This window comes from Parus major, chromosome 1A (assembly GCF_001522545.3).
Source record: "Parus major isolate Abel chromosome 1A, Parus_major1.1, whole genome shotgun sequence".
Taxonomy (NCBI): Eukaryota; Metazoa; Chordata; class Aves; order Passeriformes; family Paridae; genus Parus; species Parus major.
In genome coordinates this window covers 49,571,371-49,598,807 of record NC_031773.1, presented here as the reverse complement: position 1 = coordinate 49,598,807, position 27,437 = coordinate 49,571,371, and the positions used below count along the sequence as shown (strand labels likewise).

The window sequence follows — 27,437 nt, the reverse complement described above, 5'->3', positions numbered from 1 at the left end:
AAAACCTGGCACAGAAAATATCGTTTTGCTCTGAGTCTTGTCCTGTGGTGGAAACCTTGCAAAGTGCTTGAGGAATTTCAAGCTGTCCTCAAACCCCTCCTCCTACTGTCCACACTGTTCTGAAGGACTCCCACAGGGCACCAGGTACGTGGATCTTCAGTATTTATGTCAAAGAAACAGTTGTGGCTTTCACATAATGCACCCTAAAGTGTGCTGGCACTTTAACAGCTGAGTGACACTTTAGCTCTGCTTTTCCTTAGAAGGAAGCAGTAAAATAACTATTTTATACTGCCCCTTAATTACACAATGCAAAGTCACTCTGTTTTTTCCTGTTCTGTAGGATGGTAAGGCAAGAAAGTTGATTATTGTTGGGTATGTGACGCTGTTCCCCTACCTTTCCTGCTTGTGCAGGGAAATGGAGTCTTTACTAGAAGTGTTTACTGAGCAGGAACACTGAAACTGCAGAGGAAATTGCCCAGCCTGAAACATGAGGAGATCAGGAGCACCACAGCCTATGCAATCTCCAGAATAAAATGAAATACCAGTTTTTATTGATCATAACTGACCAACAGTTCTTTACCAGATTACATCCAAGTGACATCACCTCTAGCAGCGTGCCAGTGGTGAGATCAGCCCAGCCCAAATGGGAGGCACCCACCTCAGGGGACCAGTACCACCTTGTGCCATGGCCCAGGCTCCAGTGTGACAGGAGCAGGTGGGAGCACTGATGCCAGCCAGCAGCACTGCAGTTGCAGCAGGACTTGGATCACCACTCCCCTGGCTCCTTCAAAGGTCATAAATCATTACTGCAGAGGTGCAGAAAAAAAATTACCTGGCTGCTCATATGCCAGGGAGGTGAAATGGAGCAAAGCCAAAGCAGATTTAAAGTGACTGAAAGAAACAGAAGCTGTGGTAAAAAAAAAAAAAAAAAAGAAAAAAGCAGCTTGTACATGGTTATTAAGCACTTACAATGTTCTCATGCAGCTTAGATAAGCAAGCTGGAATTAAACAGTACAGTAGTAACCACTGCTGGTGTTGTACTCTGCCTACAAGCACAGGAGGAGGCTGGGAGGACTCAGAAGCCAGGTTGACAGGAAACAGGTGTATGTGAGGAGAAGAAAGAGGTTGGAAGGGGTGAAGGCTGCTCAGATAGAAGGCCCACAGCTGGCACCCTTAGTCCAGAGGTCAGGGCAATTGAAATCAAAAAGCTGCCTTCTGGCAGAGCTCACCTGTGTGAACACATTTAATTATTCGCAACAGGGAAAGGGAGGCTTTCAGGCTCCACAGACAGGGGAGGGGTGAGAAAAGCACAGGGGGAGCGAGCACAGCTCAGGTTCCTTTTGTGCAGTGAGCAGCTGCTCATCTGTGCGTGAGAGGTGAGTCCTCCCTCTGGCCCCCTGGATCCAGCAGCACACAAAGGAGGTCCTACAGGCAGCACTGAAGGCCCCATGGAAGGAATCCCCTATTTTGTTTTTCAACACATGACCTTTTAGTAGGGATCAAGTCATAACCTACACTTTCCCAACCCATCATTAGAAACTGTGCTGCTGATACTCCCAACTCATCTCTCTGGACAGACAGATTTGTGAGAATCGATTTATTCTCCCGGCTAGACAGCAGTGACTGATAAAAGTTCTCTACTGCAGACATACAAAAGGAGATCCATAAAATACTTCTCTCTATTTTCTCTTATAAAATTAAATTGGGAGCCCATAGATTTGTGGAGGAGTTGTACCTGTCCCAGCAACACAAGGACAGAGGAAGAAAGAGACAGGTTTCACGGACAAGGTAGAGGCATTCTCAGCTTTAAACGAACCCACCCAGGGCAGGTATGTACCATCATCTTGAAGGGAGCAGCTGCCCTCTGCTCTGGGCTATCAGATGTGAAGCAAAGACAAAAACATTCCTCCTCTTAACTCAGCAGCAGCAGCTCTGCACGTCAGCTCTTGGCTGATAAACACAGGCTCCTAATTCCAGCCACATTCCCTGTTTTGAGAATAAGCAGCCCTGCTCCTCAGCACCCTTTACAGCTACTGCTGCTCGTGAGAAGGGGGAGAAGGAGGGAAGGATTACAACATTTTCCATCTCCTAAGAACACCAGAACAGAAGAAACCCCTGTGTTGTACAGGGCAAGCAATTGACCTGCCCTCAGCTCTCCCAGGCAAGGAATGCACAAAATGGATGTTTCCAGAGGCAGAGGTACAGCCACCCTTTTACTTCAGGCTCCAATGAGTTTCTTGAGGAATGCCTCCAGCTGATCCTCATCCTTTATGCCCACAAATTTATCCACAACGTCTCCGTTCTTCATAGCCAGCACAGTTGGCACTGCTGACACCTGGGGCAAGAGAAATGGGGAGACAGGTGAGCAAAGCCTGCAGGAAGCCACCTGCACCTGGTCTCCCAGTGGAAGTCTAAGGAAGTGGCTACAAGGGAGCTGAGCATGCACTGCTCTAGGGTAAGATGTCCACTAGCAAAACAGGCCAGCTGAGCTCCATGTTCCCCTTCCCTGCACTGACTTACACTGCTCTACTCAATACAAGGCTGAGCTGCTTTTTGAGTTTAAATATGACCAAATTTTTAAAGACAAAACCACAGCTAATACAAAAACCATCTCCATACAAACGCTTCTTCTCCTTTCCTTTTGTCCCATCATAAATGAATACATCTAGGACACATCTCAGACATTATGACCTTTGGATATTTTATGGCCAGGGTAGCATCAGACTGGACCTGTATTCTTCTCTAGACAGGACTGGAACTCTAATCCTAACCCATCCCACCACTGCACAGGCAGATTTCCTTCTCCCATCGTATTAGGGCAATGACAATCCCCTCCAAGCCTTCTTCCTTTCCCACTTCTATTTTTAGTGGTTTATCTGGTCATAAAGTGGCCATTCACTGCAGACCCCTGACAATTAGGTAAAAAGTGAAAAAGTCCCTCTGACCGGAGCTAGCAGGCAGCTGTGCTGCTCTGGGCACTGCTTTTATAGCTCAGAACAAAGTTTTCTGGGAATTATCCAAGAGAAGAGTGTTGGAAATGACAACACTCCCCAGGGACTTGCTGGTTGACTGGTGACAGCAGAGACCCCAGGGACATGACTGAAAGAAGGAACAACCAGAGCTTGGAGAACTGCAGCAATGGAAGGTCTGATCACATTTCTGACCCCGAGGCTTTGATGCCCTTATCTCTGCAAAGTCTCCCCCCCCAAAACACATCCTGTCCTTATCTTGCCTGCTGACCCTCCCCTGGCCTGTGGGGCCTTCCCATGTGCACTGCCAGCCCTGCTGCCAACAAAGATCTGCAAATCCCTTTGGAAACCCATCAGAGGGCTGGCTTTTCTCCCACTGGGAGCCTGAGATGAAAGGGACATTTTGTCTTCCTTTCCCACCCAGTCCCAGACGGCAGTCCAGCATGGCTCCCCACAGTGTCCTTCAGGGCTTGTGCAGTCTCATCTGAAGGGATGGGAGCGTCGGGGCTTCTCAATGCACAATCTTCAGCTCCTCCTAGTGACTGCAGGGAGCAGATCCAGAGGGCTTGGGCCCCAGCACTGACCAGGGTGCCAACACATTCTCTTGCGATTTTAGTAGAGAGAAAGGATGCATTGCACTCAGCTGCTCCTCCCCGAGTAGGGCAAACCTCTCCTTGAGACTCCCTCTGGTTTGCAGAGTGGGTCCATATTGAACAGAGTTGCTCCAGTCCCATCAAAAACCAGAAGAGCTGGTCCCTATTAGGGCCAGAGTGAGGAATAGGCAACACTTGGAAGCTCTATGCTTCCAAGAAGCAGCCAACACCATGTTGGCAGGACCTGCAGGCTGACCAGTGCACCCATGAGCTTCACATGGTCTCAATCCCTCTGTCTCTTTCCCTCTTTGTGCTGGTGAGCAAATCCCAAGAAAGAGTGGAAGGCCCAGAACAACTTTCCTCTGCTCAGAAAACATGATGCTTTTATCAGCTTCCTTCCTGCCAGCTGCAGCGAGGGCAGCCTGCTAATGGAGCATGTACTTTGTTTTGCTGGTTGAGAAGCAAATGTCATGGGAATTTCTAGAATGCAAAGTTGAGGCCATTTTTTCTTTTTTTCCCCACCCCCATTTTTTTTGGGTCCCATCTGCACTCAACCTAAACAAACTTTCCTCCTCCCTAAAGAGCATTTCTACAGAAAAAAATCAGTCTGCTTTTGATTAGTGTTGACCACAGAGATAAATAAACAAATGTGGCCATCCAGGTTATTCCTGGCAACGCCCATACCAAGGGAATTCTCTCCCATCTGAAACTTTCATACAAACTCAGATGCCACACAAGGAAGGATTTCACCCAGGCCTCTGAGTGAGGAGGTAACAGGATGGAGCTCCATTGATAAATGACCATCTCTGTACCCAGCAGCTCCCCTGAGCTCCCCACCCAGAGTGGCCAGAGAAGGGGCTGCCCTTTCACACTGCCCTACCACACACAGAGGCAACTGGCTAAGGCAAGAGATGAATCTAAAGAATTTTAAGAGACTGTAGATAAACAAAAGTACTTCTTCCCCCTTTCTGCTCTTGAGGCTAGAGGTCAGGAGCTGGCTGGAGCAGTGGAGAAAGGCCACAACCAGGGATGAAAGGCATTAGATAAAACAAGGAGTCTCCAGAGCAAGCACTTTCGTGCTGGGCATAAGAGGACAGGGAAGGGCACTGGGGACATTCCTAGATGCAAGAAATGCATCTGTGCTTTGTGCTAAGCTGGGATGGCTGAGAGCCAAGGGCAGACAGCCCTTGTATAAAGGAATGTGCCAGCATTCCTCGGTTCTTCCAGGGGGTCTCCCCCTCCCGCTGCCTCCCCCTGCGCCAAGGAGGCTGCTGAAGAGGACATTGTGCAAGCAGGCAGCAAACTGGGGGCTGCGTGTGTGCGTGGGCAGGGGAATAAACACTGAGCGAGACTTCCTGGCAGCTAGTGAAGGAGTTGTGGGGGTGGCATGGACACTGAAAACCCCCAAAGACTTCCTCAGCATGCAGACATCTGATCCCCAACAGAATGGCTTTAAAACAAACTTTCTCCGACGTCTCCTAAATACCACCTTTGGTTTTCCTGATCTCTCACACACACTCTATTTGGTCCCTCTTAGATCTCTACTTTGTGCATTCCCATCAGCCCTTACACTTCTCCTTACATGGCAACTTCCCGGAAGATGAAGCAAAACCAAGCACATGCTCAGCACATGAACCAAACTTCTGTCTTGGGGAAAGGATGCTCCAAACTACAGAGATCTGAGCAGAAAATTCTGTCTAGGGATGGTGTTTTAGCCACAGGGATAATGGCCAAGACAAGACACTCACACACCACTCCAAAAGTGGAGGAGGGCCTCTTGCAAAAGACAAACTTCATCATGTTTGTTTATAAGGTTCCAGAACGAACTGCTAGAAGGTGACCCCTCCCTGCAGCCTCAGTCCTACCTGCACACAGACACCGTAGGCAGTGCTCCCTCAGCACCCGTGGGGAGAGGACATGCAGCACGTCATCAAACCTGAACAGCTCAGGACTTTCAGCCTCTTTTCACAGACCTTTCTCTGCATGCACACACCCTGCTTGTCGTTTTCCACTCATCTGAGATTATCCTCTTGTAATCCCAGCTAATTCTATCTACTGGAAGGCTTGGAACAATACATGAGTTGAGCTAATAATCTCTATTCTCTTCTCCTTAGCGTGGTTGCTACCAGAGCTTTCCCTGCATCAATTAGAATTCACACACTTCTAGATCATCGCTAAAACCACCTCATCCTCTTCAACTTCTCATCAGCACCCTCTGAGCTACGCAACCTTTTGGGCTTGCAGCAGCCAGCCCTGCTCAGGAGCCAGCCATCTTCCTTGGCCTGGGGTGTATCTGCCAGCATGCCTCCACCCTGGAGAGCACCAGAGGCTCTCATGCTGAGCTTGTGGGAACTGCAAGTCATGACTGTGGCCACCAGCTGTGTGGGCAAGCACAGGCAGAAAGGTCTCCCTGGGGAAAGAGTAGGAGGGAACAAGCTGTTTCCACTTCTGTCTCCTGTCTCGGCAGGGTGCGGTAACGGCACACAGCATCTTCTCCAGACTCAACAAAATGACAGCTTGCTCAGGAGATGGTTCACACTTTTCGGGGCAGCTTGAGGAGCTTGCTGTGCTAGTTGTCACCCTGGGAGCAGGACCTCATCTGCAGAGGGGGAGCAGATCCATCTGCATGATACCCAAGTGAAAATGAAGCACATTTTTCCCCTGTAAAACATAACAGCAGGATGCCCCAACTTCCTGTGAAGAGTGGTTGTTTACAAGGAGAGACAACAGAGGCAACCATGGCCCTCAGAGCAGCTTTTGTGTTTCTTAAACTACCTAATCATTGACAGAGGGGACAAATAAATGAATCATGTAAACTAAAGCCATGGCCTTCTCCAGTCATTCTGCTGCTTCCTGGGAGAAAGGCAGCAGAGGAAACACACCCAGCAGTAATGTCATGCACCAGTGTAAAAACCAACATCTTCTTTCAAGAGCAGGACACATGCTCCTGTTGTTTATGTGCTTTTTCTGACCTGGCTTCTACCTGTCCAAACAAAATTCACTGTGTCTCCCCGTGCTGCAACTCAAGGATGGGGCCCAGCTAGAGATCCTGAACAAGGAGAGGACAGGCTGGTTGCACAAAGAACCACTTTCAGTAGCACAGAAGAGCAGGGCTTGTAACTTCATGTTCTTGCCCTGCACCTGAGCAGCCCCAGCTGGCAGCAAAATGCTGTGTGTGCTCCAGGCTCCTCTAGGCCAGGGAAGTGTTTACACCAAGAGACGCCCGCAAGGCCTAGAGGACACTTTCCTGCAGAATTAGAGGTGGGGATGCTGGGCATGACCAGCAGAGCTGGAGCAGAGCCAAACAGCAAAATCCACCTACTGAAAAGTGACCCAATGGATCAGGAACCTGCAGGCTCTGGGCTTCCCCTCCCCTCCAATGCTGCTGCTGTGCAGGCACAGCTCTCCCCAGGGAGGCACCTTTGCACTGCCAGCTAAAGTATGTCTGTGCTCTTCCATCTCCTACCTCATACTCGATAGCAAGGTCTGTGTGATCGTCAATGTCCACCTTGGCCATCAGCACCTTCCCCTCCAGCTTAGCCACTAGCTTCTCTAACCTGGGGCCTAGGATCTTGCAGGGACCACACCACCTGATGGAGCAAGAAAAGAGAGAGGACATTAGGAGAGGCAGGTGCAGCCATGGAAGGCATGCTGGTACACCAGTGCCTTTGGCACCATTGCCACTTAGAGTCAGCCTGGAAATACAATTCCTGAACCACAGCTTAGAAAGGAGCTCTCACAAAGGAGCTGTCAAAGGTTAAGGAAGCTCTGTATCTGGTTTTAGGCTTCAATTAACTGTCTTCTCCTTCCTGGATGATCCCAGCTAATGCTCACTTTGGTTTGCCAGTTGGTTTATCTAGAGCAGAAGTTTTTTGGCTGTTTTGTCTTCTGTTTGCCCCAAATCAGCTATAACAGGCTCACATAACAGTACTGGAGGACTATGAAGATACATGAAAAACCCAAAGATAATCAGTATTGTTAATAGAGTTAATAGAGCAGATAACATTTAGGAATATTTTTACTGTCAGGTGATGACAGCATTTTTATTGATGAGAATTGCTGTCATTGGTGTCACATGGCTGTTATTAACACATAAAGGCATTTGCTATAAAGAGCCTCAAAACCATGCAGCTTTAAGAAACATGGAATGACACACTGTAACAACAGTGAGGCATGGCAAGTGCAGAGCTCTCTGGGGCTGTTAACAAACATTAATGTTTCTAAGAGGACATTTCATCCATAAAGCCAAATAGGGTAGATATCAGAGCTTTTTCCTGAGGCACCTTTTGTAGGATGATGCAACTTGGCAGCTGGGGTGACACCTGAGCACCTGGAAGGTGCAGCTATGCCACCCTGGGGAATTTTTTCCTGGCACTCCTGTTCAACCTTGTTGCAGGGTTTGGCTCTGAGGGGAATCTTCATGGATTGGGCCTGATGGGCAGAAGCACCTTTTTAACATGAGACTCCACAGTTTTGGAAGCCCTCAAGCATGCTCCTCCATGGTGTGCCCAGAGTGGCACCACATCAGGAAAGTCACAGGGACACACCTGCAGGGATGATGGTGGAGAGGGCTGCAAGAGCCATGGGCGGAACTTACTGTGCATGGAAGTCCACCACAACAGGCTTGGGGCTGTTCACCACACGGTCCTGGAAGTCGCTGCCATCCTGCACGTTGAAAGTGCTCCTGCGGCCAGCTGAGGTGCCCAAGGCTCTGCCGTGGGATGCCAGGGGCCCACGTGTGGGGAGGGAGAGCAGCCGCTGGAGCGCCAGCCTCTGGGCCATCTGTGGGGAGAGTGGTTGCTGGGGCGGGTGCACCCCACGGCTGGTCGCACTGCAGCAGCGCCCTGATCCGAGTCCCCTCAGCAGGTGGCAGGAGAGAAGTTTATGGGATATGACATGGGAATGCTTCCTGCCCCTGTGCCCAGCCCCTGCCCCGTGGAGCTCTGCAGCTCCAGCCCCACAGCCACGGGGCCTCCAGCTGGCCCCCGTCCTCTCCCCATTTACAGGAGACGGCTCCAGGCACAGGGTCCCGTTTCCCTCAGCCCTACAGGGCAGAGCTGCCCGCACCGCCCGTTCCTCGCCTCCCACAGGGCAGACCCAGGGGGATTCCCACTGCTCCGATACCGCAGGGCTCCTTCAGCTGACGTCCCAACAGGTGGCACAGGGGCCCCCCCCGGTCCCAACCCTGTGGGGGAGAACAGCCCCAGACGCCGTCGCCCCGCTGCTTCCCGAGCCCGAGGGCAGCAGGGCACAGCCCCGGGAGGGCCCCGCTCCGCCCGCTGGGCCCGCATCCCGCCCGCACCTTCCCGGGAGCGGAGGTGACCCGCACACACCGAACTTCCGCGCGCCGCCCCGCCCACCCGCGCTGATTGGCCGCCGCCGCCGGAAAACTGCTGCAAACGGCCCGGCCGCCCTCCCAACCGATTGGCAGCAGCCCCAAGAACCGGGACTTCTGATTGGCTGCCGTGCCTGTCCTTTAGGGCACTCCGCTCCGCCCCTGAGGGGAGGACGGGAGTGCCACGTGGGACAAAGGCTGGCTGCTGATTGGCGCCGGAGCCCCCCGACGGGCGCCGCGCGAGCTGAGGAGCGGGCCCGGCTGCACCCTCTCTTCAGCGTGAGGCTGCGCCAAGGGCCGCTGTTTCACCTGCTTATTTTAAGCTTTCCTGGAAACGTACAGCTCCACAATCCCCTAAGAGAGGAATTAACTCTGTTCCACAACGCACCCACCCGGGCAAGGCGTCGGGACCAACCTGCAGCCCTGCACTCAGGGGTGACCACAAACCAGCATGGCCCACGCCACCCTCTCCAGCTGCATATGAACAGGCACTACCTTCCACAGCAACATTGCTTCTACAGCCCAGTATTCTCTAAGAGAGCAAGAACTCCCCTGTCACTCCCTTGACCTCTTCTGCTCCCCAGCCTCTCCAAGGAACTGGGGTTTTACTGAAAGAGCAGCTGAATTCAAAGCATTGGGAGGGCTTTAGGTACACGTAAGGTACAGCCCCTCTCTCGGTTTAGAAGCATTAATGTATATTTTTCAAGAAGCTAAAGGGTTGGAAAATGTGTGGATATAAAAGCCTGTTCCCTGTCACGCCTCTATTTCCTAGAAATTACAGGGACATCATGAGGTCAAGCTCAAAATTGCTCTTGCATTACAACTCCAGGCCCATGGAAGGAGTCATGGAGACGGAGGTGACAGGCTCACAGAGGGAGCAGTAAAGTGCAGACAGCCTCCTCCTTATCAGTCCCTCTAGGATCTCAAGATGACTGGAGGGGAATAAAACAGAGGCATTTTAAGGAGCATTTTAACATCATCAAACTTTCTTGATAGGACATAGTGCAAATAGGAGAAATATTGGTCATGCTTTATAAAAGACAGTCTAACCTTCCAGGCTGCTTGGTGTGGAAGAAGAAAAACATGAGGACAGCAGAGCCAAACTCTCTGTGTCCCAGGCATTCCAAGCAAGCTACTCATCCATCGTGGAGGAGAGTCCCTTGTAGTGTACTCTGGGAAATTATAAATTATCTGACCTATACAGTAACTAAAAAAAAAATCATCTTTCCTCACTCAAACTACACAATTGCCCTAACTAAAATGCAGGAAAAATACCAGGAAGTTTGCCTGGAGTACCATTTCAGGATTCAATGCAGAAAAGAATCTTCAAGTTTACACAGTGTGGGGGCATCCAGGGACCAGGGAGCCAGCACTGGGCTGCCACAGGGTGTGAGCAGGTCACCTCTGAAGGGGGACATGACATCTGAAGTTTCCCAGGCATTCCTGCACTCACTTCTGTGGCCTCTGTACATCACTGCAGACACTGGTCAGTGAGATAAACACAAACACCACCTTCAGGCAACTCTGAACTCTGCAAGGACAACATGGGAACCTCAGCAGTACTGGATTTTGGTCCCTTACTCCATCCTTCAGAGCATGTTGGTCCTCTCTGTAACAGCAAGATCTGAGCAGGTCTTTGGCAACTCACAATCAGTGGGAAGCATGGGGATGGAAAAGGGATGCTGGAAAGGGCAGAGTCCTGCTGTGGATCTCTGTTACAGTACTGTCACAAGAGCACCTATGGATTTCAGTGAGGAGCAAGAGAGGTTAAAGCTCATCCTTGGCATTAACAAGATGCTGCAGAGGACGAACTGGTATCCCATGATCTCTCATCAACTGCTCCTGTGACCCATCGTGGCTCTCAGAGGGTCTGTCACCCGAAAAGTCTGTGTGACTGTAATCCTGGAGCAACCCTGCCTGTACTGCGTGGTGCAGGAGTTCCTGGCTCCCCAGCAGTCCCTGCATTCTCATGTACCCCTGCTGGCAGGAGGGAGGCAGCTTCTGATGGGTGAAGGCAAACAGGAAACATGACTCTGCAGGGGAAAGGATCAAAAATTAGAGTCAGCAGAGACACCCTATAGGGAAAAACTCCCAAAAACTATCAGGGACTTGTTCAAAACAAAAGGCAGAGAGGATGAGGGAAGACGAGTTTCCCACCCGGTACCCTGCCTCAGGTGGCAGCACAGTAATTAACTTAATTCTGCAAAGCTCAGGAGATGTATAGAGGGATGCCCAGTCTGCACACAGAGAAAAAGGAGCTGGATTTGAGCTTGCATCTTTTGGCATTTGTGCTACAAGATGGCTTCCCTCTGTGTGCCACACAGGCTTCCTGCAGGAGGGTCCCACACCGGTCTAAAGACCAAAGAGGGAGGCAGCACAGGCTCTTCACCTCTCACATCACAGCACTTCTATTTCCCATGGACAAGCAATCCAATCACCAGTACATGAGAGATAGAGAAAGAAATTCTCTACTACACCATGGCACAAAGAAATGTTCAGATAATGAAGAAGAAAGGAAAGCTGCAGCTAGAAAACGGATGGAACCCAACCTTACATGCCTTTCTATAAATTCTGGCATGCCTGGGCCAGTCTTTTTCTAATGGTGAACAAGAGCGAGGACTCTTTGGGAATATACACACAGAATACCATCTGGTGAGTGCATTGAGGTGGTGTGACTGACAGTGAGACAAGCAGCTCACCACAGGGACATCTCAGCTATTTGCAGAGAAGATCACTTCTGTGACTTGTTCCTCACACTCCTCCCTCCTCTTCCTGCCACTTCTACCCTGTGCACGAATTACCTGCAAAGAAATTGCGCAGGTCGGTGCTGAGGCAGTTCTCCAAAAACCGCCTCAGTGGCAGGATGTGAGCGTTTGGGGCTGTCCAGTCTGTCAGAAAGTCCTCCACAATGTGATGGATGGCATCTGGCCGGGGCAGAGGCCAATCAGGGGGACGGAGTCTCATCTCACGCTCTGCCAAGAGAACATTAACATAGTCTCTTAGAAGCAAAATGGCATCAAAAAGAACTTGGGGAGTAGAAAGCAGCTGTGACAGCTGTTTCCACTTTTGTCCTGACCTTTTAATCCGTAACTTTCATTTGAAATCCCCTCTGCCAGCTCTGTCCTCAACAGCCCTGCCACTGCACAGCTGCCCTCTGTCCCTGCCTGTAGCATTCCTGTCATTTCACTCCTGTTCCCCCTGGGCAGGGACTGCCAGATGGGCTAAGCTGCATTTAGTGTTGCTACCCATCATGCTTATTTCTGTGTAAGGCAAGCTGCACCCTGACCCTAGGTTTCTGAAGATGAGGATTTCAACACACATTTCCCAAGGAAGTCTACTTCAAGCCTATTTGCTGCTGCATAGAATACCCCTCTTCAAACCCTTGCCTTTGGCTGTCTCTATGTCTGTGTGACCTCTCAGACCTGGGCCTGCCAGAAAGCAGCTTTCTCTTGGCAGCAAGATGGCCAAACAACAGCCCAGCCTCATCTGTCAGGCTCTGCAAAACACACATAGGGTGCCAGCCAAAGAGAAGAACTGTTCCTTTTTTTGGGCATGGGGAAATTTCCAGCACGTGTTTGTTCCTGTTTTCAAACACGAGGTCTCTGGTACAACCCCCTCACTCCCTGTACCGGACTTACCCATGGAACTTCCTTGCTAAGTCTCAGCTTCCTTTTCAGCTCATACAGTGGTGGGGGGTGGCTCACAGGAAGGGGGAACAGTGCTTTCAGATGTCACCCCCACTTGGGCTCTGATTTATTTTTATCCCTCTTTGTTTTGGTTGTAATTAGCAGGAAAGCTTACCTGTTGGGAGGCGTTTGTAATAGTAAATAACAGGGTGTAAGAAGTTAGACTGCCAGGCATGCTGCGCCTCTCCCACAGCACGGTTGTAGTAGAAGACATCCTTGTCAGCCCCAGAGAAATTCTTCCCATACTCCATGATGATGACAAAGAGCCCACTGCCAGCCTTTCTCCCTGTCTGCATTTCCAGCTCAGCCAGGACTCCAGTAGGGTACTCTTCCAGGTACTCAAATGCTGTGGCATTCCTGTGAATTGCAAACACACCATCGGAATTTTCCACCAGAAAAAGCCAGCTGGGATCCAACCCACCCTCAGCTGGTCAAGACTAAAGCCAAAAAGTCGTAAGATAGCAATTTTGATTGGTCATTACAGATCTGGGCTGCACTTGATGCAGAGATTATAAAGGCTGCAGATACTATTACAGACACCACTGTTTTCATGGGATTATGGGATTTTCTCTACAGTAGCACCACTCAAGGAAAGCTATTCCCCTGGGGTCTGTAAAAGAGTATTACTATCTCTGAATCTAGAGGGAAGGTCTGGACCATTTCAGCCCTTTAACAGGGATAAACAGTCTGCACAACTGGACATCAGTTGCAGCAGTGGTACAGGTTTGGGATGGCTGCCTATGTGATGTGTAACATCCTTAGGCAGGACCAGTGCAATTTTTGTGGTGGCACTACGGGAAGCAATGGTAAAGAAACAGAAATGAAACTATGGAGCGCAGTGCTGGGAATAATTACTCACTCACTCTCTCAGCAGTATGATGTCAGCCAGGACACTGAACATCTGGTAGAGGCCTGAGGCCTCATTCACCCTCTTGATGATGGAATTGGTCAGCTGTGTAATAGGGTAGACTGTGGATGGCCAGGGGACACCATGGTGACGGTTTTCCAATAGGCGATGGACTGCCCGAGCTAAGACATGGAGAGAAACAAAGACAGCTCATTTAACAGCCCAAGCTTATGCTTTAAGAAATCAAATTTCTGCACTGCAGCAGGACTCAATAAACAATCTATACAGCTCCTCCACGCTCAGATCTCCCACCCCAATCGCTGGTAACTGCAGTGGAGATGCCCTTGGAAAGCTGATGTGATGCTGAGTGGTACGGGAGGGGGTGGGGGTCCTTGGGGATATTTCATTACTTCTCAGCAGCCCTTTAATGATAAGGATGGGCACACACACATAAAGAAGGAAATTTTCTCTACTGCCCACAGCGGCTGGGTTTTGACTCCACAGCACAGACCTCTCACCCACAGCCTGTCATGAGGCAGAGCGTCTGGCAGGAAGAAATCTATTGTGTTACATAAATAACAGACAGCAGGCAAGAGAGACACAAGACAAAACAAAGATAGACAACCAAAAACTTCATATATGACCCCAAGTTACTTCTCCACTTCAGATCATGCAGTGGCAGCTTCTCTGTGTTTTGTCCTTTTTATTGCCAGAACAAGACTAAGGGAAATCACTTTCCAGCAGTAATCTATGGTTTGTTCCTTTGAAGGGAGGAACAGTTTCCACCTCTGCCCTTTCTGTACATCCCAGTACTCACTTGTATACCGGAATCCATGGATGAAGCCCCCAGCAGATTTCCTGAAGTCAACTGAATGGCTAGCAGTACCAAGAACAAAGAGCCCCTGAGTGCTTCTAGACTCATAGCTGGGTTTGATTTGAGGATACTTCTTAATATGCCCTTTTCCTGGCATCATTTTCAGGGATCTGATATGCAAAAGAGAAGAGCAGGCTATCAGGAAGGAAAGGAGTAGAAAAATAAAAAGGGTTTCTGATACATATTATTACTGCAGCCACTGCAAGCTTCTGCCTCATAACCCTGCTGCCTTCAGTGGCATTTACTACTAAAATGAGGATCTTTGGAAGATAAGGGTGTTCAGCTCAAGATAGCCCTGGACAAGATCTAATTCTTAGCTGAGCCACTAACAGTGAATTTTGGAAAACAGTGAAGTTAGCAGTATCATTTTCAGCTCCACAATGTACCAAGGTGGAATGAAGGTTGCGTCCTCAGGGAATTTTTTTTCCCAGATAAAACCTTTTTGCAATGATCTGCACCTTTGCAGATAGATATAGATCATCCTCATTTAAAAAAAACAAAACAAACACTGCTAGCCTTGTCCATGTGATCTGGCAGGTCAGCATGTTAAGTTCTAAAGGTACAAACTTTTCTGTGTCACTCAGGTCTCATTGCTGCCATCTGCACAGTGTTAGAGCCTGTTGGTCAGAGGGCAGTGACACACATTCCTACTGGGACACACTCTTACCTGCAGGATAAACAAAGGACTGTGCAGCACCAAGCAGCTCAGAGCACACAGAGATCCAAACAATGCTGCCAGGAGACTTGCTCTTCCCTCTCCTCCCTACTTAGGCCCTTCAGCCTAAACACCTTCTTTCCTGGAGATCCTGGTTCTCCCTCACCTATTATAGATAGAGAAGTCAAACTTCCAACCCAGGCAGCGGATGACACGGTCGTAAGGTGCGCGGGTGGCAAAATTGTCCAGTTCATCCTGAGGGAGGGTGATGGAGTCAATGCCTGCACTGATGTTCCTATTCTCCAAGTAGAACCGCAGTGTGATGTGCAGCTTTCCCTTTTTGTCCTTAACGATAGCCAGATCTTCCAGGTCACCCTCCAGAAGCCCATCCAGAGATTTTAGCTGGTAGGTGTCCAGCAGGCCATTGTTAATTGCTCTATGGAAAATACAAGAACGTAAAGAAGGGAGGTTCTGTCTTAGGTGCTGAAAATGGGATCATTTATCAGGCATCCCAACTCCTCTGCAGTGTAAAGGTTATCCCCAAAACCTCAGGGCTCACAAGAACAGCACGGGTAACACAGCCTCACTGTCCTTGGAGGATGTAACCAACCTCCTAACTTTCCTCTGTGACTGGAGGCAAGGCAATAACTTGAGAGCCAGTATATCGTAAAGATTACAGTTTCCAAGTGGACATATTTCTATTTCACACAGATTCTTAAAAGCTCTCACCAAGCCTCTGTGTTCAGCAACTGCAATCTGGATTGCTTTAAAGCAAGGACCTATAGAAGGCCCTGTATTTCCCCTGTGGCCCCCATGACCACAGCACCAGTCCAGCCTGTCAGCTGGGAAAGAACTGATTCTCCTTGTTTGCATTCCAGCCGCGTTAGAAACAGGAATAGGAGTGGTTTCTCACCTCAGATCCCCGACGTAGTGGGTGGCCCATGAGAGGCGCACGCGGGACCGGCTCACCATGTGGATGAAATTTGTGACACCCAGGATGTTCTCCGCTGTCTCAAAGGCCGAGTTCCCTCGGCCTAAGATCAATATGGTTTGGCCAACAAAGTCGTCTGGGTTGATGGACACAGTCTCGTAACCCTCAACATACTCTGAGCCAGGGAAGTTTACCACATTGGGAACCCACGTCCCAGCAGCAACCAACAAAGAGCTGCAAAAACAGGGACAGCACTTGAAAACACAGGAATTTCAGGCTCCATCTCCTCATCCCTTTCTCCTCCCACTGTGGAAGGTGGCTGCAATGTGACCTCCACAGTGACACTGAGGCAGCTGCACAGGTCACAGTTACAAAAGAAACCTTTACCTAGCTTCAACTAATGATCTGCTCCTCTCTTCCCTATCCTCAGGACACCCAGGAACAGTTATATATAGCAATAGTTAGTGTGGGTGCTGTACATATGCATCTCCCTCGCCTGTTCATGAATGCAACTTCTACTAATATGAACTCATTGACAGTATACGTAATATAGCTTCACAGGTTGATTACATGTTGCATAAAAATTACTTTGATTTAAAATTTGAGTTGATATTTGGCAGAGCAGAAGTCATTTCTAAGACAGACAGGAAACAATTTTGATATTTTGAAATGTAACTCCCAGTCAGAAAAACGTGTTAGCAACATCATTAATCGTTAACACCAAAAATAACTACAGTGATCTTTTTATATCACTCCATAAGAGCTTTTACTTGATTCTTGAGGAAGTTTTTGTGATTTAGATGGAAACACCAGGCAGCTGAGGCAAGCAGCACCAGCCTTGCTTACAGAGCATCCTGAGAGCAACTCGCTCACGGTACGTGGGTGTCTGGGATTGCCTTCTGTCCCCTCAGAGCCTGCCAGCAGCACACCGGCAAGTGACAGCCAGCACGACCTGCTGTCGTAGAGCCGAGGTTCTCAGGAGAGGTGAGAAATATACTCATATGTTCACACGAGTAACTTCCAGGTTTTTAGGAATGGAGCTCAGCGGTGGTGTGGGATACACAGACGTAAAAAGGACGAGTGGAAGGGGAATTCAGCAACCAGCAGCTTTGAGGGTTACTTCTCACAGTCCTTGCCCCTCCCCCCCAACTTTCCTCTTCTTCCCCACTGCGTTCCAGCTCTGTGCCAACCAAGGGCTTCACTCATCTGGGACACATCCCTAAGCACATGGGGGAAAACAGGAGCAAGATGTCACTGCATTGACTCAGGCCAGTTTGTAATAGAGGCAGTGTTGGCTGCAAGTACAACTGAGTTAATTTTTTCATAGACAGTAATTATCTAGTGATAAAACAAAAGTGATTTCAAGCCTACCTATCAAGGACAGACGCTACAGTGATGGCCATTGTAGCCAATTTGTGTCTGCCCTCGCAACCTCCTCAGCTACCCAAAGCAAAACACTGCTCGTGAAAGGCAATGCTTTCCCAGGAGCAGCTGTTCTACCCATCCATCTGCCAATCCCTAAAAATGTTTTCCTCTTCTGATGGTGATTAAGGCTCTAAGAGGCTGTAACATCTCCATCCTTGGAGATAATCGTGCCTCAACAAGGCAAAACTCTGAGCTGCATGTCAAGCCCCAGGTCTGCCCATTACCTGCACTTGTAATTCTTCCTGTCTTGGTCGGTCAAAAGAAAGTAATGGCCATTCCAGGCCCGCTCATTCTTCTCCAATGTCACATGGATGATGGCCGTGTTGTACTGAACACGCAGCTTCAGCAGGGAAGCGAAGTCCTCCAGGTAACGCACCATCGTGTCAGCGTTGGGGAAGAAGTCGCGAGAGTAGTGTCGGAAAAGCAGCCGCCGGTCATGGCTGAGGAGCGAATTCCAGTCGTGGCGGAGGTTGAACTCGCTGTTGGACTTGCCCGTGTACTGCTTGTTGATGCTGATAAGCTTGCGGTGCCGAGGGTAGAGCGCGAAGAAGCTGCCGGGAGCATGGCTCCGCTCGAAGACGATGTAGTCCCGGCCGGCTTGCTGGAGGAAGTAGGCCGCCTGCAAGCCCGCGGGGCCGGCCCCGATGACGCAGTAGTCGTGGTAGAGGAAGGTGGCACCACTCACCGTGCACAGGCCGCCGGCGTACAGGGCCAGCCCCAGGAGCGTCCCGCAGACCGCCGAGGCCATGGCCGGGCTGGCGCAGCCGGCCCTGAAGTGAGCAGGACCGGGAGGCGTTACCCCAGGGGCGGCAGCGTCCCCACAGGACACCCTGGAACCCATCAGCCCTCACCCGCCCCCGCTCAGACCCGGCCGCCATGAGACGTCCTCCTACAGGGTGGGGTGTTGGGGCGGGGCCCTGCTCCCTGCCAGCCAATAGCAGCAAGGCCCCGATGCCTTCCAGCCAATGGGCGCGTAGCGCCCCCCACCCGCAGCACACAGGTGGCAAGGTGGGGCAGCACCTGTGGACTCCTGGTCGCGAGCGCCTCTGCGCCCCACCAGCCAATGGAGACGGGCGGTGCCAGCCCCCCAGCCAATGGGAGATGGGGTGTCCCGCGCTTCCCTCGCTCCCCCACCAATACGGTCCCGGCCCCGATGCCCCCGCCCCCGCCAAACGGCGCACGAGGCGCGGCACACGTGACGCGCGGCGCCGCCACCGGCCGCCCGGAGCCGCACCTGCACCATGGAGCTCCCGCCGCGCCGCTCCTCCCGCTCCGGGCTCTTCCCGCTCCGCTCCGCTCCCTCCTCCTTCCCGCGCCGCCCGGGCAAGGCGGGGCGGGCACAGCGCTGCCTCCCGCCCGCTGCGGGGGCGAGCGAGGGGGGGCGGTGCGCTCCCCGCGTCACGTGACACCGCCACCGCCGCTTCCCGCCGCCGGCACCATGGCGGCGCGCGCACCACGTGTCCGGGGGCGGGCGGCGCTTAAAGGGGCAGGCGCGGGCCGGAGCCGTGACCGCGCGGGGCACCCGAACCAGGCACGCACACACACACACAGACAGCGCCGGCACTCGGCAAAATCAACTTTATTCCGCTTTCCCCCCGTTTCTGATCGATGTACAGCACAGCCGGGCCGAAGGTGCAGCCACAGCCCGACCCTCGGGACCGGGGCTTCCCAGGCACTGCAGCCCCCGCAGTAGTGGCTGCAGCGTTCAGCTCTCTTCCTCTGAAAAAGAGAAACGGAAATGAAATTAATTCAGCCGGGGAAAGAAAACCATACAAACTCCAAAATTAAACCCTCGCTATCAAGGAAATGCCACAAGGAACACAAAAAATCAAGGCTGCCACTTCGGGAGATTATCCCACCTCCAACTGTCTCCTCACCTCCCCACAGCTTCTCAATAAACCTGCCCATCAGCCAAGACCACACACACATCACTTGGAATTACACAATTTACATTCCTGAGCAAATTACACAGCAACCTAACTAACATTTCCATAATAAAATCCGGAGGCTTTAAACCAGGCTAAGCTTACAGCCTAAAAATAAGCTGGGAGATATTTTTCCTATCACAGAAACAAGAGCTCTAGGATAAATGGTTTCCCAGTGTCAACAGAGCACACACAGATCTCACGTCAGGGATCAAAGATGGTTTTAAGTAGCAAAGTGAAGGCAACAGCTGTCCACTGGGCACCACTGATCCTCCAAAACTCCCATCCTGACCAGCCAGCCATTGCTCAGCTTCAAGAGTCACTTCAGAAAAGCCTTCACCAAGTTCCCTCAATTGAATTCTGTCACCACATGTCTTAAATGTCACCTTATAGTCACTGCCATTTCTAAAACTGCAAAAAAAATATAATATTCTAGTACCAACAGAAATTAGCACCCACCCACTCCTACAGACCTCGGGGCGGCTGAACGAAGGGCTCCTTGGCAGGCTTTGTTTTCCCAGTCAGTGCTCTGGATCTGGGACCTTCCCCCTGACCCCTGCTAAAATCAGTCCTCCCCAAGTATCTGTACAGAGGCACAACATCCGCATTTCCAAATCTCTTTTTTCTTCCAGCTCAGTACTCTCAATGTCACCCACACCTCTTTCAACTAAGTCCCATCCTTGGGACCGCACATTCTCCACCCTCATTCCTCTCAAGTCATTGCACTGGTCAGACCCTTTAGCTCTGGTCTTCATCATACACCTACCACCTTTTCATCCAGACCAATACATCATTTAAAAGCATAAAGTGCCAAGTATGCTACAAACCTTCCTCTTCCTCTTCTTCCTCCTCATCCTCCTCATCTTCATCAGAGCTGAAGGTGCCATCAGGCAAACTGTAGATGCGGATCACCTGCTTGTTGGGGTCCTTGAGGATGAGGTACTTCCCCTCATCCAGCTTCATGCAGATGTCAATGACGCATCGCAGGATGCCCCAGGCGTTCTCTATGCTCAGATTAATCTGGCTGGCAAATTCATTTGGCTTGAACTGCTGGGTGCCCAGGATCACGTGGCGGGCAGAATCCTTCACATGGTAACGGGATACATACCTAGGGGGGCGAGAAGTAACCAGAGGGGTTTCAGGAGATTAAGCCCAGACAGCAGAAAAACACCAGCAAGAAAACCAGTATGATCGTCTTATTTTTGTTTTCTGGGCTAAAAAATCCTAATACTCCAACACTGAAAGCTAAGAGGATCTCCTGGCTACAAACTGTCAATCTGTAATGCACCTGGAAATCCCCAAATCGGATGGAGAGGAACAAAAGATAAAGAAGAATTAGCCCAAGATAAAATGAAGCAATTGCATGATTAGCTGCGAATATGAAATCAAGAAGATGGAAAAGTATCAGTTCTGTGTCTGTGGATGTAAGTGAGGGTTGCAGAACCACTAGAACTTATTTAGCAAAAGCCTCTTTATTCATTACCTACAGTACTCAACTGATTTTCAGCTGACAGTTTAAAAAATGCTGTGGCCATATCTCTCCCCACCACCTAATTTCTCAGTAACAGGTCACTGATGATCAATCAAGATTCCTGAGGCATCACAGTCATTGTATTTATCTCCCTTGTTGGTAACCACAGCAAAGAGGCTGAGAACCCATGCAGGCCGCCTGACCTTCATGTGTGTGGGGTCAGTCAAGCTGGATGCTGAGGAGAAGCAGCTTACACCAAGGCTGGTACACTCACCACAAGCTTTCCTTTCTTGGCTACTCAAACACTGGGTGATTTTAGGATTACTTGTTCTGTATGTGCTTCGTTCAGACATATACAAAGTTTAATAATGGAAAATGCACCTGGAAGTATTTGGTGTGAACTGCCCCCCCTTACCCGAGTTTAAGATACTCTGATCCAGCCAGCAGCGCGCAGCATGTCCAGCGGGCCAATTTGTAGCTGTTGTTCTTCAGCTCCGTGGCAATGACAGCCCCTCTCTGAGAGTCCAGCTTCTGCCGCCAGTCCACCCCATTGCAATACTGAGAGGAGAATCAGAACCAGGATCAGCCTGACAAGCCAGCAGCAGCCATCTCTCCAGCCATCTTGTCATCACACATGGGAGCTGTCTACCCTACGGTACCACGTGAGGGAATGTGAACTGCAGCCTGCAGGGAAAGCTCTTGCACCGGGAAGGGAGAAATGCAAACAGCTGGGATTGCTCAACATTTGTGGCACTGGTTAGAAAGGGTAATTTGTGAGGGAAGAATTCTAAAGAGAACCATAAGAAGAGACTGGCTACTGTGTCGAACACCCAGGGACAAGCAGGTTAAAGCCAGCTACCTCGCATTTAGGGGAGAATCCCATCAGCACTGCTTGTCCACCAAAGTCATACTCCTTGGTGGAATGTAACACCCAGGGACACCGCCAGATATTTGTCTCATCTTCCCTGCTGTACCTGGCATGTCAGGCAGCAGTGAAGCAGTTAGAGCTAGCTTGGGGATCCTGTTCCTCCTCACCCTCGAATCCCACTCGTTCAGTGTTTTGATGTTGATGAATGACACTTCTCCATTAGCTCCTGTCATCACTCCATCATGTTCACAGCGGACAATGAGATCTATATCATCTCCCAGCTTCCACCTTCGGTATCTGCCAATAAGAAATCCAGCTGGTAATTTCTGACCTTTGTTCTCTCCCAGATCCATGTAAGCATTCAGCAAAAGCCTTTCCTTCTCTATCTTTTCACTGTGAGGTCATCCATGAATCCCTCTCAAGGTAAATCTTCCATCCATAACACTCCCAATCTGTTGCCTCCGTATCACACTGACATCCTGCCCCCTCTTGCCAAACCTGGGCATCAGAAATATCAACCTACCTGTATGCAACAGAGGCTACTTCATTTTTATCCATGTCATCCTCCACAAAGGGGTTTGGGTTGGGAAACTTGTATTTCTCCTTTCCCTGCAGATGGAAACAGCAGAGCATGTTAGGAGACAGCTCTCCTCTATTGGAAAAATATTCTTTTACAGCAACAGTAGCTGATTTCCCTTATGTAGAGAAACACCAAAACATTAAGACAGCTGATGAAAGCCTCATGCCCACATTAGTCACAGCACTACAAGGAGTACTTGTACTGGCACTTAGGCTTCATTAAGTGTACTAAGAACCCTGTCTACATCATCAATGGGAGTAGGATGACTTGTCTGTGAAATCAAAGTGAAAACCTTTCTACAACAAAGTCACATTGCTCACCAGAAATAATCCCACCTCTTTCAAAACTGAAAGACCACTGACATAACACAACTGCCAATTAAAATGCTTCTGTGCTGTATTAAAGCAGCCTTTATGATGTCTCTTCTCGAGACTCTCTGAAACACAGACCCCACCACTCATCACCGTTCCACCTTACCATTCTTAGACACTGCTGGGAGAAGTTATGATTGATGTAGGTAGCTTCCATGGCCAGATTGCGTGGAGAATTAAAGGAGTTGCCCTCTTCCTGTGGTGGTTCATTGGCTGTTTCACTCACCGTCAGGAGGTCTGGGAAGAAAACCAGATGCAAGTGGTTATACTTGGGGGAGTAACTATGTCAGCTTTAGTGAGTTTCTAGCCTCACCATCAGAGCAGATCAATACTGAAGTTCCCCACACAACTATCACATGTACTGTAGTAACTATCACAGTACTGTAGTAATCAGCTTGTTCAGGGGGTGCAGTGTGGACACCCAAATAAGCATGAAGAAAATTAGACCCTTTAGCTACTGCAACAGAAATACTTTTCCTCACCAAAATCTGAGTTGTCCCTCTTGTCAAAGAAAAGCTTGGATCCAACTCTCTGGACAATGATGTCCCAGGAATAGACAGAGCGAGTGCAGCTCATCAGTGTGGCCAGGATGGCATCAGTGGCAAACACATTCCCTTGTGTCTTGGCCAGCTGTGAATACAGGAGGAGAAAACTGTTTCAGCAATAAGAACAGATACTGCTTCCCTAGGCGGGATGAGAAGTGCTAGCAAACCAGATCATTGATTTCTTCTGCTGTTCTGACTGAGAAAGCTGAACTGGAGAGTATCACATCAACAAAGCATAAGGTACTACCCAGCAATCCTGGCCCACCCTCACCCACACAAGGTGAAGGTAAGAAACTACTACAAAATGTTAGTTCTGTTGGAAAATGCATGGTTTCTTATTACCAACCAGACCACAAGAGAGAAATGTCTGAGCCTTCCTCACCTCCAAAAGCAAGTCCTCAAGGATCAGGTTTCTGACATAAGTCTTCTTCCCAACATAGCTCAAGTACTGGTCTGCTTGCCCTTCCAGAACTACAGCTTTTCCTTGGCCAGTGTTCCTAGCTCTGCATTAATCTAGCTCGGCCTTCCACCTAAGAAAAATACTGGTACCACCTAATACTTCTTGCTTTTGCCCTTTGGTCTGACAGTGACAGCTAGTCTCCAACAACAGCACACACTGAATTTTACAAACTGGTGGATACCTTTCGGATAACTGGGTCATCCGTAGTGGTGACGGTATGGAAGATGCGCTTAATGCTCCTCAGGAGCTTCTCGTTTCTTGTTGTAATGCGGTCGAAGGCTTTGTCATAGTACTCCAGGGCTCCACAGCACTCTCTGCAAAGTTAAGAGGCCCATCTGGATACCCTTCCTACAGGTAACACCACCCATGAACCACACAGGGCCTGCTGGGTGTTCCATTACTTCCCCCTGGTTTTGGTACCTCAGTGAGAACATTGGGACCAGGCAGAAGACCCTTGAGCTCCTGCTTTCCAAAAATCCAGTCACTTCAAGGAGCAAGCAAAGGGCTGTTTTAGGAACTCACATGTCCTGTGGCTCTGACACCTCCAGATAGCGCATTTTCATCAGCCGAGGGAAATCCATCTCCTCCTTCACCTCCCAGTCGCTGCGAACTTCAACAGAGGAGTCACGAGGTTTCTGCTGTGCGACCAGAGGCGGGACAGGTACAGAGAGAAATGGAGACACATCAGGATTTGTGTAAGAGGAGCTGCCCCATGAGTGCAGCCTGAGAAACCTAACCATCAGAGGGGGCACAAAGTTCATCAGTTGTGATTTCTACCTGTGATTTCTGGTCCCATTTCTGCCTCACTCCAAACTGCTTCTGAAACTTCTTTTGTAGGCGCAAACGATCTCTAAAATGACAAATGTGAGAAAAGACATGAAGAGAAGTCTTTGATTCCTATATGGCACAACTATTCCTCCACTTCTGAACTACTACCAGAGAAGCAGTGCTTTCAGGCACCGAGCTCCTGAAACATTTGTTGAGCCATCTGTTGATCAAGATGCTTGAGGCATTAAAAAGTCTTTTCCTTGCTCTGAGTAGCTCTTTATATAGTTTTACCTGAAGACTGAAATGCAGTTTTCACACAGGATATTCTCTGGTTAGAAAGCCACCCTTACTTTCTAAACACAATTTAAAAATTCTCCTAAATTATTAGGCAGCCATTTGAAATCCATGCTTTTAAGTACTACTGACACCAGCAGAACTCGAAAAATCCTGAAATTCTTTGCTATTTGCTCGCTCCAGCAGATTCTGTTACTGTAAGTTTGCAAATTCATCAACAGTATGTTCACACACTCCAACCCGAGCTTGGTAAGCTCATCTCTGCAGCCTCACCTCTCCTTCTGCTTGGCACTCTTTGGCAGTGTCTGCATGCTGAACTGCAGCATGTTCCGACGGTCCTTGTCTCTCCGAAGGTTCCTCTGCGGAAATGACGGGAAGAAAAACGAAGACATTTTAATCGGGAAAGAATCCTGCGCTGCTGAAGCTCCCCTCTGATCCCCTCTCTGACAACACGTTACCTGTGCAAACCTCATGCGGTTCCTCTGGTACGCTGTCTTCTGCGTCCGGGCCGTGTCCACCAGCTGGAAGCTGGTCTCATCCTCCTCGTGGAAATAGGCATATTGGCTTCCACCACCAAACTGTGACGAGTACTTGTCTGGAAATAAAACAAAGTATCTCAGCACCAGGGCTCTGAGAAAAAACCTGATGCTTTGCCCTTTTCTCTCCCCGACTCCCTTCACCTAAGTCTGTTGTCTAAACTGGGATTCCTGCTTTACACCTGCATGTCTTCTCCTGCTCCAAACCTCCCTTATGAGCCTGGGCAGTAATGCAGTACAAAAACCCAGAGTAAGCCCCAAGGACAGGGAGAGCCACACAGAGCTTTCCCAAGGGTAAAGCACGCTTCCTAAAGTAAGCTGCCTGTCTTGCTGAGGTGTGCAGGTAATTACAGGGTGGGTGTGAGACATGAAAGCAGGAACGACGCTTGGAAGGAAACTCTGCAGAAAATAAACCCCAGGAACAGCCAGCAGACCACACGTACTTGTGTATCTTTTATCCTGATACGTGGCTCCTGTCCAATCGGCCACCTAAGAACGAGCGTAAACAGTCAAAAGTAAGTATTAACACAAAACTTCCCCCTCCCCACCTCTAACACTGCACATGCAGGACTCCCAGCAGCAGAAACAGACACTGCCATATGCTCCAGGTCTAATCCTTTTGAGTCCCACCTCTGCCTGCCAGCCCTGCCAGGTGTTCACAGCGTGTCAGGACGCACTGCCAAGGCTGCCAGCGGAGCAGCCAAGGTAACAAAAGCGAACACCGGGGCCCGGAAGGCACCCAGAACTCACGGCACAGGTACCTTGCCCAGGCGGTCTCCTTTGCTGAAGGGCTGGTAGGGCATATCCTTGAACTGCTCGGGCACAGCACACGGGCCCCAGCCGGAGGGGTTGTCCTGGATCACGGGTGCCACAAACTTCGCCATGTTTTAATTTTCTAAAGGTGAAAAAATAAAATAAAAACCCCAAAACCTCAGACCCTCAGCCGCCGCACGGTGATGGCACCGAAACCTGAGGCCTTGCTTCGGCACAGGCCACCGCCAAGGGAAGGCGCCTCTGCCAACCGGGCCCAGGGAGAAAGGAAGGCTCCGGGTGGGCGCTGCGTGTGCCGGGGAGGGGCGGGGTCGCGACCCCACCGGAACCGGCGGGAGCGGCGGGGCGGGGCCGGGCCGGGGTCTCGGTACGCGCGGGCGGTGCCGGCGCGGCAGGCGAGCAGCTCCGGGGCGGCCCCAGCACTTCCCTCACCTGCGCGGCCCCGGCGCGGCCCCGATGGCGGCGGATCCAGCGGCGGATCCGGGAGCGGCTCCAGCGGCGGCGGCGGCGGGCGGGGAAAGGGCCGCGCGCAGCCCCGGCGCGCCCTTCTTGCGTCAGCGCCGCGCGACGGCAGCTCCCTGTCGTAAAAGCAGAAAACCTCTAACCCTCCCCCGAAAAAGGGCCCAAGGCGCGTGGCTGCCGTAAAGCGGCAGCGTTGTCGCAACGTGTCAACTATCAAAAAAAAATTTCTTAAGAAAAGATGTACTTTGGTGTTTGATCTTTGTGTGCTATCAACTCTGATCAACAAGAAAAGAGGTTTAATCTGTGAAACAGCAGCTAACAAACAAACTCCAAGTGATGTCCAGGTGTTAGAAAGACAAATTACTTGACAGTAGAATTGCCTTGTTAAGGTTTAAGGATCAACATTTTTCAGTGACCTCAGGGGAGGTTAACAAAGCTTGGGAAGAAGGATGTACCACAGATAGTGGACGTTAAGAGTGCAGAATTCACAAGCCACAAATACATTTGCCAAAACCCCCAAGATAAGGAAGAAACTAATAAAGACAGCTCATAAACTGTTCTGGATCAGCTCCAACAGAGTAAGAGGTAATTCTGGCAGGGGGAGATCATGGCCACTGATCCAAGAAACCACCGACTCGAAAGGAGAGAAAGACAGACTGATCATGCAGACTAATTAGCATGAACAGAGAGAGGATCATTAACCAATAGAAGGCAGAATACTAATTAAAAAGATAACTAGGTAACTTGTAGCCAAGGGTCATTAATGCCATGTTTTGCCAAAATATATAGAGTGAAAAGTTTTGGGAGTTGTGCTGGCTTTGGGGATTTGCCATCCAGCACCTCTTTCTATGCAGAACTGTAAATAAATCAAATACTTGGACTGTGTGTGTCAATTGGCCTCTTGCAGACTGGGTGAAAGAACCTGTTTTGGGACAACATTGTCATTTACAGAAATTTTGTTCCTGCTTAATCGCCACTTAATAAGGAAAAATATGCAGGAGTGGAAGGAGATTGATGTTAAGGATAGTGTAAATTTCCCCTGTTGATTAAAATGCTTGAGTTTGGCTTTTA

At 50.0% G+C, this 27,437-nt stretch overlaps 3 protein-coding genes across 8 annotated transcripts; all 3 read right to left on the bottom strand.

The window, feature by feature from the left end:
- Positions 1-529: 529 nt before the first annotated feature.
- Positions 530-8,952, bottom strand: TXN2 (thioredoxin 2). Of its 3 annotated transcripts, none has more exons than XM_015628908.3 (4): positions 8,865-8,952; positions 8,160-8,344; positions 7,029-7,152; positions 530-2,335 (listed from the first exon to the last, which is right to left on the bottom strand). In XM_015628908.3, exons 2-4 carry the CDS (start codon positions 8,342-8,344, stop codon positions 2,219-2,221), a joined length of 426 nt encoding a protein of 141 aa, XP_015484394.1. In that variant the 5' UTR covers positions 8,865-8,952; the 3' UTR covers positions 530-2,218. The 3 variants fall into 3 exon arrangements, with proteins under 3 accessions (XP_015484394.1, XP_015484397.1, XP_015484395.1); XM_015628911.3 differs by having other exon boundaries at positions 8,896-8,920; XM_015628909.3 differs by lacking the exon at positions 8,865-8,952 and adding an exon at positions 8,687-8,843.
- A 739-nt stretch (positions 8,953-9,691) lies between these two features.
- FOXRED2 (FAD dependent oxidoreductase domain containing 2) lies at positions 9,692-18,676 on the bottom strand. Of its 2 annotated transcripts, XM_015628907.3 has the most exons (9): positions 18,550-18,676; positions 17,540-18,085; positions 15,873-16,124; positions 15,126-15,395; positions 14,248-14,414; positions 13,447-13,612; positions 12,699-12,940; positions 11,699-11,869; positions 9,692-10,930 (listed from the first exon to the last, which is right to left on the bottom strand). In XM_015628907.3, exons 2-9 carry the CDS (start codon positions 18,061-18,063, stop codon positions 10,665-10,667), a joined length of 2,058 nt encoding a protein of 685 aa, XP_015484393.1. In that variant the 5' UTR covers positions 18,064-18,085; positions 18,550-18,676; the 3' UTR covers positions 9,692-10,664. The 2 variants fall into 2 exon arrangements, with proteins under 2 accessions (XP_015484393.1, XP_015484392.1); XM_015628906.3 differs by lacking the exon at positions 18,550-18,676 and having other exon boundaries at positions 17,540-18,344.
- Positions 18,677-18,876: 200 nt separating this feature from the next.
- EIF3D (eukaryotic translation initiation factor 3 subunit D) lies at positions 18,877-26,429 on the bottom strand. 3 transcript variants are annotated; one of them, XR_001521871.2, is made up of 15 exons: positions 26,337-26,429; positions 25,895-26,028; positions 25,577-25,622; positions 25,056-25,192; positions 24,871-24,956; positions 24,313-24,385; positions 24,058-24,173; positions 23,717-23,849; positions 23,013-23,160; positions 22,637-22,767; positions 22,103-22,188; positions 21,686-21,876; positions 21,127-21,269; positions 20,068-20,348; positions 18,877-19,034 (listed from the first exon to the last, which is right to left on the bottom strand). XR_001521871.2 is itself a non-coding variant. In XM_015629439.2 (15 exons), the coding sequence occupies exons 2-15, from the start codon at positions 26,015-26,017 to the stop codon at positions 19,021-19,023; spliced, it is 1,647 nt and encodes a 548-aa protein (XP_015484925.1). In that variant the 5' UTR covers positions 26,018-26,028; positions 26,337-26,428; the 3' UTR covers positions 18,877-19,020. The 3 variants fall into 3 exon arrangements, 2 of the variants coding, with proteins under 2 accessions (XP_015484925.1, XP_015484926.1); XM_015629439.2 differs by having other exon boundaries at positions 21,747-21,876; positions 26,337-26,428; XM_015629440.2 differs by having other exon boundaries at positions 21,747-21,876; positions 24,058-24,170; positions 26,337-26,428.
- Positions 26,430-27,437: the final 1,008 nt, after the last annotated feature.